Source organism: Falco cherrug, chromosome 1, assembly GCF_023634085.1.
Source record: "Falco cherrug isolate bFalChe1 chromosome 1, bFalChe1.pri, whole genome shotgun sequence".
In the NCBI taxonomy this organism is placed as follows: domain Eukaryota; kingdom Metazoa; phylum Chordata; class Aves; order Falconiformes; family Falconidae; genus Falco; species Falco cherrug.
Window position 1 is genome coordinate 59123335 of NC_073697.1, and position 9332 is coordinate 59132666.

At 55.1% G+C, this 9332-nt stretch overlaps 1 protein-coding gene across 1 annotated transcript; it reads left to right on the forward strand.

The window, feature by feature from the left end:
* Window positions 1-3649: 3649 nt before the first annotated feature.
* GSX2 (GS homeobox 2) lies at window positions 3650-4806 on the forward strand. Its single transcript, XM_055713407.1, has 2 exons — window positions 3650-4137; window positions 4320-4806. The coding sequence occupies exons 1-2, from the start codon at window positions 3675-3677 to the stop codon at window positions 4658-4660; spliced, it is 804 nt and encodes a 267-aa protein (XP_055569382.1). The 5' UTR covers window positions 3650-3674; the 3' UTR covers window positions 4661-4806.
* The last annotated feature ends 4526 nt before the right edge of the window (window positions 4807-9332 follow it).

Sequence of the window (9332 nt, forward strand, 5' to 3'; positions counted from 1 at the left end):
TATATTGGGTAAGATGTGCCACAGACAGCAATATCACAATGCCACTTTCAGAAAAGGATGGATACAAGTTAACGATGCGCTTTCAATAAAACATTAATAGACTTGTTCACGCTTTTATAATGACCTCCTTAATGGGAGCTGGGGGCAAGTCCTGTCTTTTGCTTGCGTTCGCTTCACAAAATCCGGCCTCAAGATCTCCGATCGTTTTGGAAACTAATAGGAAATCAATGTTAGATTAGCGAATAAATGCGATTACAGCGCAGGAGCCCGCGGCCCCTCGCCTCCCCACGCACGGCTTTATTCCGAGCGGCGCTTTCCCGCCTGGGAACCGACCCAGCCCGGGGCGCGCTCTGCCCAGCGCCACCGCATGTCCCCCGGCGCGATGCTGGCCACCACGGCTGCTCTGCAGAGGGGGTTTGGGGGTTGGATTTTTTTTATTTTTTTTTTTGGCTGGTGGAAACGTGTCCGCCGGTTGCGGCGCTTTCCACGGAGGCAGCTCCTCCCGTGAACTCGGCGGAGATGCGCCGCTGAAAGCCGGCGCTTTCCCCGGGCGGACACGGCTTTTTCTTCTGCCGGGAGCTGCGGGGGTTGGGGGAGGGAAGAGAAAGAGTTGCTTTTGTCATTTAAGCCGTGAATCTCTTCTACATAAAGGTGTTAGAGACATCTGGAAGAAAAGAGGGACCAGCACCCAGTCCTGCGCTCGGCGGACCAGGGGAGCGGCTCTGATGTTCTTTTTGAACTGCTCCACTTTCAAAAGGGGGCAATTTCGTTACATTCTCATTTGTTACACTGTCTTGAACTAAAGGCAGACAAAGCTATACTCTGTCACCCCGAGCAGAATGAAGGGAATCAAAGGATTTTCCCTTAAAAGGACTAATTTTCTCCTTGAATTATGAAAGTAATGGCTAGGTAACAGCCTGTGCTCTGTACCCAACTGCTTAATACCTTCTAAATCCTTCCACGTGGCTCTCCCAGTCGTAGCAATTAGAGCTCATTATAGGCTCATAAGAGCTCTCATTTCGGGGATTACTTAATGGACAATGAAATTTTATCGGACAGAATTATTGAAAAATAAAATTGTAACGAGGCCGATGTGATGTGGGCGCACGCCTTGCATCATTCCGCCTGGTTTGGGATATCTTTGCTTTCAAATGACTTCTTTTCTTGCTCTGGCTTTCAGCGGTGTGTTTTTCTTTGTGGGTTTCCCTCTCCTCCCCCCCCCCCCCCCCTTTATCACTGCACTTGGTTTATTATAACAATTACAAATTGCAATTTTGATCCGACTCTTGCTCTGTCTGCCTTCCCTTACGACAGCCCCCTCCCCAGATCCACTCTATCACTGCAGACAGTTTTTTCCACTGAGGTCGATGGGGATTTTTTTTATTGTTATTCATTTCCAGAATAGCCTCTCATAAAGGGAAAAGGAGAGGGGGAAAAAAAAAAAAAAAGAGGAAGAAAACACAGAGATTATTTCAACTCTTTGCCCGATGAGCTGTGTTTTAAACGGGAAGAGCCGGGCAAAAGCCTATTCTTGTGCAGTGTGACGGTGATTAAAATCTCACCGGAGCACAGGAGGCAGAGTCCCCGGGCACCCCGGGGGCCGCGGTCCCCACACCTCGGCGGCCCCGCAGGCAGCGGTCCTGGGCCCCGCCGCTGCCCGGGGCCTCGGCTGCGCCCTCGGCAGCAGTTTGGGGAAAAGTAGGTGAGGTGGGAGCCGACCCGCCTAAACCCCGCGAGTCCCTAATTGTTGTCACAAGACGCGGGATTAGCGCATTGCTGGAATAGCTGTCTGTTTACACTCCGGAGCCCCGCCGGCCGGTAAACACTTTCTAATTGAATTCTAATCACATTCAAATAGCTCCATAACCAGCCTCAGCTGCAATTCATAAAACTTTAATTGCCATCCATAAATCCTCGGATCGCCGAGTGCGGGAGCGTCCCTAAAAACACTGTTGCATCGTGCCTGCTTGGGGACGTGGCGGGAAAGGCGAGCGGGGCCGCTCGGGGCGGGGGCCCCGCACGGCGACACTGCCCGCGGCAGGTTGGGGACCGGGACGGGACAGCGGGGCCAGACCCCGGCCCCTCTCCTCCCTTGCACCGCTGAGCCTTGCTGGTCCCGGGGCGAGGAAACGCCGTCTCCATCCGAAAGCGGGGGCAGCAATTTTATTTCCTGGGGTTTAACCGCAGGCGAGGGGGTGCGCGGGAGGGCTGGTAGGGTGTCGGCGTCCCGGCCCGGCTCTTGTGCACAGCAACCGTCTCTAAACACGTTACGGCTATTGAGTCCCTCCCCAGCCTCCGGTAATCAGGCGTACTCTGGGTTTTCTGCTTTAGAGCACAATTATCGCTTCCCTCTCCCGAGTCAAGTGGGATGGGATCCGTAGTCGGTTTTAAACGCCGCTTCGCATCTGCCAAACGAGAACGCGATCGCCCTTCTATTAACGATAAGTCTCTTCTTAAACTCCCATAAAACAGGTCATTGGAAAATCGTTTAATATGCTGCGTATACCTTGGCTTTTTAATGCAATCTGAAATGCTCCGGAGCCACCGACAGTATTTAGCTGTTTATCCAATTTTACTTTGAGTGATTGCTTCAGCAAACTTGGTGGAGATCAAAGAATCCCCCCCCTGACATGTTCGCCTTTCATTAGCACTGCGCGCTGCAGTCCTGAAGCGGTCGGGGAAGTTCAGTTGGAAGTTTTCCGTTTTGATACTGTTCGGCTGAGAAGTGTCCAGAAATTTGAAGGCTTTGTCCGTTGGAGTAATTGCCAATTTGGCAAGATTCACTCGAGGTGAAAAGGGCGAGGGGGAAAAAAAAAAAAACCCAACAACCCAAACCCCACAACCTACCCACCCGACTTGCGTGTGCACAGACACACACGCGATCCCTAACTTTGTATCTATGTCTGTATCTGTGACCCTGGCTCCTCTGGTGCGGAAAGGGCCTCCTGAAGGAGTCCTGCGTGCAGGGAAAGGGCCGGACAGGGGAAAGGTGTTGGTCCCACGCATCCGTGGGAGTCACGGCCCCTTGGATGATCCCTTACTGGGGTGTGTGTGTGTGTGTGTGTGTGTGTGCCGCGTTGACCCGCCTAGTTCCAGCGCATCACCTGCTCCCCTCTCTCCTTTCCTCCCTGCGGGGGGGAAAGAGCGTGCTTCTCGGAGTAAACCCCCCAGGAGAGGCTCCCTCCGACTGATTTTAAACACACACACACACTCATACACACCCCGGGTGCGTTGACAGGGGGATGTGCCTGCGAGCGCGACGTGTGACGGGGCCGCAGCCCCCTCCCCGGCTTCCCCGCTCCTATAATTTATCTGGGGTGGAGGCGGGGGCGAAGGACTGAACTCATCGGGCGGGCGGACGAGCACGCACACTTTGGGCCCCCCCCGCTTTGCCATCCCCCCCCCCTCCGGCAGCCTCTCCTGCCGGCCTGGGAAGCCGGGGAGATTTAGATCTGCGAGGCTTTCAGCCATCACGTGTTTAAATAGTTGATATAAAACCCCGGCGCAGGGGATCCAGGCGGGGGGACTTTAAGACCAGCCCTCTCCAGGGACCCTTTTGTTCAGCTCTCAAACATAAGCACCTTCTCGCCTCGCCAGGACTTCAGTGGCAACTTGGCCAAGCAGGAAAAACCCGACTGCGGGAGAGCCGCCCCCGGCTGCGGCAGCCCTCCGCAATGTCCCGCTCTTTCTATGTCGACTCCTTAATCATCAAAGACTCCTCGAGGCCGGCTCCGTCTCTGCCTGAGCATCACCACGGCCAGGACTTCTTCATCCCTCTCAGCATGCCTTCCCCCCTCGTCATGTCGGTGTCGGGCCCGGGCTGCCCGTCCCGCAAGAGCGGCGCTTTCTGCGTCTGCCCGCTCTGTGTCACCTCGCACCTGCACTCCTCCCGCGGCGGCGGCGGCGGCGGCGGGGCCATCCCCCTGCTCAAGAGCCAGTTCCCCGCCGCCGCCGGCGAGGCCCAGTGCTGCCCGCGGGCCGGCCACACGCACCACCCTCCGCAGCACCCGCCGCCCGCCGCCTCGGTGCCCGCCGCCGCCGCCGCCGCCCTGGGCCACCCGGCGCATCACCCACCTGCCTGCGCCGGCACCACCTACAGCGTCAGCGACCCCCGGAGGTTTCACTGCCTCGGCATGGGTAGGAGCCCCGCGGCCGCCGGGGAGGGGGGGGGGGGCAGAGGGAGAAGGGGTTCCCCCGGGGGTGCTCGAGGGAGAGCGGTTGCCCCGGGGCGCAAAGCTGCGGGACAGTGTTTTGTTTCTCTTCCCCACCCACCGCCCCCTCCCCCGTCCCACTGAAGTTTGTGCTTCTCTCCCGTCCAGGAGGGTCCGATTCCAGCCAAATCCAAAACGGGAAAAGGATGAGGACAGCTTTCACCAGCACCCAACTCCTGGAGCTGGAGAGGGAATTCTCCTCCAACATGTACCTGTCCCGGCTGCGGAGGATCGAGATAGCCACCTACCTGAACCTGTCCGAGAAGCAGGTGAAAATCTGGTTCCAAAACAGGAGGGTGAAGCACAAGAAGGAAGGCAAAGGCACCCAGCGAAACTCGCACGGGGGCTGCAAGTGCAGCACCGGCCAGGGGCATTACCCCAGGTCGGAGGACGAAGAGTCTCTGTCCCCCTCATCGGCTACCGAGGATAAAGAGATCTCCCCGCTATGAGCCCGGCCTGGAGCTCCGCACCCGCCGCCGCGCCCCAGCCCGGAGCGGGACGGCGACACAGTGGCTCACCTGGCCCCGCAGCCCGGGGACAGCCGCCCGCCGACCTGCAGCGGCCGGGGGGTTGCTTTTCGTCCCTCCGCAGTAATAGAGAGAGAGATAAATATATATTTTTGGAATGTAAATGTTCTAGTCGTGAGAGTTCAACTAAAACGTTATTTATGTAACCCCAGGAGCGGGCACCTGCTCTTCCTAACATGTAACACGGGACTGGATCCGCAGGGCCCAGGGTGCCTCCCCCCCGCCTCCCACCAGGCAATTTAAAGGAAAAAAAAAAAAAAGTATTTGGAACCGAAAGTCGAGACATTAAAAACTGAAAAGCAAACAAAAACCCGTAGGGCTGAGAACCTCCTGGACAGACTTCTTAACAAAAATAAGAAATAAAGATCGGTCGTTTGGGTTTGGGATGGCGGTTTGTTTGTGAATAGTTTTATATAAAATTTATATTTATATTTATTTAAATAAATTACATCAGACGAGAATTTAATTTTTTTTCCTTCTCCCCACACCCCGCGTCCCCCCAGGTGCCAGCCTAGTCCAAGCAGCGGAGGTGGACTGGCTGGGGCAGGGGTGCGTTTCTTCGTCGTCCTTTGTACGGTGAAAGCATTGGTGTATATGTGTCAGACCTCCGTAAAGACTAGAAATAAATGCCAGCGGCTACTAACCCGAACGTGCTTGCTGTTCCCCTGCGATTCGGGCCGGCTGTGGGGCGGAGGAGGGTGGGGGACCCCGCTCCGGCCGAGCGGAATGCAAATGAAGCCGGCTTTTCTGAGCCGAGCAGCTTTGTGTCCCCTCCAGCGGAGCCAGCGCCCGCCCCCGCCGCGGCTGACAGCTTTCCCCCGGCTGCTCCCCGGCGGCACCGCGCCGGGACACCCGGCTGCCGCTGGCCCGGGGCCGCCGCTGCCGGCAGCGAGGCTGCGCGCCGGGACCCCCCGGCCATGCTGCCCGGCCCGCTGGCACCGTCCGGCTCTTTTCTCACCGAGGGGCTGCCTGCGCCCGTCAGCCCTTCGTCAGGCTGAAACTCCGCTGATGTTATCCCAGAATGATGTTAATCAGAAATAAGGGGATTTTGTTATTACTATTTTCACCCTCAGGCGCCGGGACGGCATCCAGTCTTCTCGGTGTTGCTTTCATTCAGGCGCCTTGGCTGAGCTCAGGGAACAGATCCGAGAGCAAACCTGCTCGTGGGGTCAGGCTGATGGGGTTGAAGTGCTCTGCGGCCTGCGCTGGGCAGTGCCCGGCCCCCGGCCCCATCCTCACTCTGCCTTGGGCCATCCATCCCGAGCTCCTTGCGGGGGGCTGGTGCAGAGTGGCATGGGGCTGGAGCTGTGCAGCCTCAAATGAGCCTCTTGATAACTTTTTTCCTAGTGCCTGCAGGCCCAGCAGACAGCACATGAACAGGTCAGAAGTGCCTTCTGCACATTATGTTATTTGCCACACACTTCTTCCTTGGGTGGGTTTCCCACTAACCCAGCCCACACTTCTGACTTCAGCCTCCAAAACTGTTGCAAGACCTTTTTGGTAAATAATTCCCTGAGCAATCCCTACATTTCCCATATTTGATCTCTAACCTCGGAGCTTCAGCTCAGAGGTATGTCTCCAATTTCACTTGCCTGCTCTGCTTCTAGTGGGAAAACAAGTAATAAGGCTGCTTAGGGTTTCTGTTGCAATGTGAATAACCCAAGCACCCTGGACACTGGAGAGAGATGCAGCCCAGCACTGTAACGCTCTCACTGCTTGCTCACCTTGGAGAAGGAGCCAGGTGCATGGGCATGTCTGGGGGTAGGATGAAGAGGACCTGGTGTGGCACTGCCCCACAGTCCGGACCAGCTGCAGGACTTGGGGCAGAGGCAGTACCCACAACGTAGTGGGAGGAGAAAGGAAAGGCAGGATCGAAGTGTCTATTCTGGACTTGGAAAACAAATACAAAATCTCAGTCTTCATATCACAACCATTTCACTGCCTCAGCTGATGGCCTGTACAGAGACCAGCGGCCCACGTCCCAGCTAAGCAGGTGAGGATGTTGTTTACCCAAGTAGCAGTCCCTGGACTTGCCAGGCTGGGGACACCAGAGAACCAAAGTCTTGTGGGCCTTGTAACTTCCTCCCAGGAGACCTCACAGAGGGCCCTGCCTCCTCTTACCCTAAAATCTGATGAGGTGGGCGCAGGGAACTTCAGTTCACCTGTATCTAACTTGTTCCTATAATCCCACTGTGTCTTTTCCAACCTAGAAGCTCTGGGAGGAGATGTTAGCATCACAGAAAGTCCTGCCCATCCTCTCGGCAGTGTCATCCCCATCCGTTGACAGGGGGGAGTCAACAGGCCTGCAGCAGCCTGGGAAGGCAAAGCTTTGCTGGGACAGAAAAAACATCGCTGCCTTTGAAGCCTAGCACTGGGTGATACTGCAAAACCCAAAGATATTTTGAAACTGCAAAGATACTCCTTGGCCAAGTGTATCTGTTTTTTGGTCTAAGTCTGTGGAAATATGCACTTCAGTGAATAAGCGGGTATTTCCCTCTGCTTCTAGAAGATACACAAGAAGGGATCTCTTCATTGCAGTATTTAACTGTTTCATAAAAATAAAAGGAAAATGGAATTAGTTGCCATTTCTTGCAGTAATCAGTGTTTGCCTGTATCTTTCAAGGGCTGAAAGGGCATAGTGGCATATTATTATCACATACAAGCTATACTGGAGACAGTTGCTGTCCTTACCAGGTTTCTTTCTATCTCAAAGTAAATGTTTCATGTTAAAATTTTGGAAAAGAGGAATGATGCCTTGACACATCTCAGAAGGCTGGTACAACCAGCTCGACCTGAACCTAGCACTGGGGCATCCAAGCCAGTCTGACAGGAGCAATGCTGGAAGTTGTACATACCCTGCTTGCAGTAAACATGTTGTAGGGTTTTGAAGTCCAGCATTCAACAGTTAGATATTTAGGCAAATTGACGTTATAGTGTGTTGGATTTTTTTTTCTTTTTCTTTTTTTGTAACTACTTCTTTCTATTTTTTTCCCCTCCCGCAAAGTGTGAAATGCAGGTTTTTCACCCCGCTGTGCCCAAGACAGGCAGTGTTCAGCTTCCTATTTAATATTCCTCTTATCGTTAGTTTTCTAAGGAAATAAGGATTACACAGTTGCTCTGTTTATCTGTCTGCCACTTATCCTCATTCACTCATAACTCATAAACCCTGTGATCAATAATAATCAGTGGGCTGACATGATAGCTCTGTGAGGGTCTCCAAGATGTCGAGTTCCTACGACTTCTGCAGAGCTCAGCAGCTGGCTGCAGGGGACAGACCTGGGAGACACCTCAGCTGCCACCATCCAGTCTGGCAGGAGTCAGGTAACCTATAAATGGGGGGCAGAGGGATGTCTTTTGCCCAACATCTTGCTAGAAGAGGATGTTTGCAGGGGGAACAAGATGGTCACAGAGGCAGACCTTGACACAGAGGGTATGGTCAGCCAACAGGGCTGGGAACAGATGCCATAGAGAAGGCTGAAGGGCCTGGGGGACATGGGACAGCACCAGATAACAGCTTTTTCCTTTTACCATTAGGCATGATCCCAAGGCTTATTTGTTGCAAGTGCAGTGAATAGGAGACAAATGCTACCCTCTTGTTTTCCTTTGGTACTTGTCATGACGATGTTTGAGAGCACTAGAAACACGACTGCATTTATCTTTATCACTCCCGTGGGAGCAATAAATTGGCTTCTCTTCAGAGGTCAAGAGCGAAGCCTCACAGAGGTTCAGACTGCTGCTCCAGCCCTGCCCTCGCATTGTGAGGCTCCATGCAACTTCCCAGCCTTATTCCCGTTTTTAGCACCGGATATAGCCCAGGCACGGTCCCGACATACTCCAGCTGCAGTTACTGCCCTTACTGTGCTTTGAGCAACAGATGTGTCCCACTCCGGGCGGCCAGGAAAAGAGGAGCGTGTGGCAGCTAGCTGCGACCGCTGCTGCTGTAGCCACTCATCTGGGCTTAACTCGATGGCAGAGGAGCTGCCTGTCCCCCGGCGCGGCGGTTTCAGGCGGCGGTGTGTGTCCCGGCTGGCTTCCAGGTGTGGGCTGGCCCCAAGGGGAGGCCCCGGCCGCCCCGTCGGGCCGCCGAGAGCCACTGCGCGGAGCCCGCCCGCCGGCAGGGACCCGCGGGGGGAAGGTCGCGCAATTAACCCCGTGCATTCGCACGAGGGATGCGAGTTAGGTCTGTGCGAGTGACCCTGCTACCGACCTTCTGTAACCTTTCGGGGCTTGAGTGAGCAAACATAGCATTCCTCCAGCGAAGCTTCCCCCCCGTAGTTATTTATTTGCTTCCTTTAATTCGATTTAAGTCTTTGCAATAAAAAAAAACCCAAAACTGGAGGAGGAAAACATCCGTCTTGAAGAGTGTCCCTGATCTTGGTCTGCAGGGCTGGGATCAGACCCTCGGCACCCACCTCTCCCGTTGTGAATCCCCTCCTTGAACCTGTTACCGTGCTCTGACCAGGCCTGTTTGCCCAGGGGCTGCCGCACCCCGCCGTGCCGAGGGCACCGCCGCTCCCCGCTGCTGCCCCCAGGGCTGCCCCGGGGCTCCTGCCGCAACGCCCCTCACCGGCGTCCCGCGCCTCCGCCCCGCACC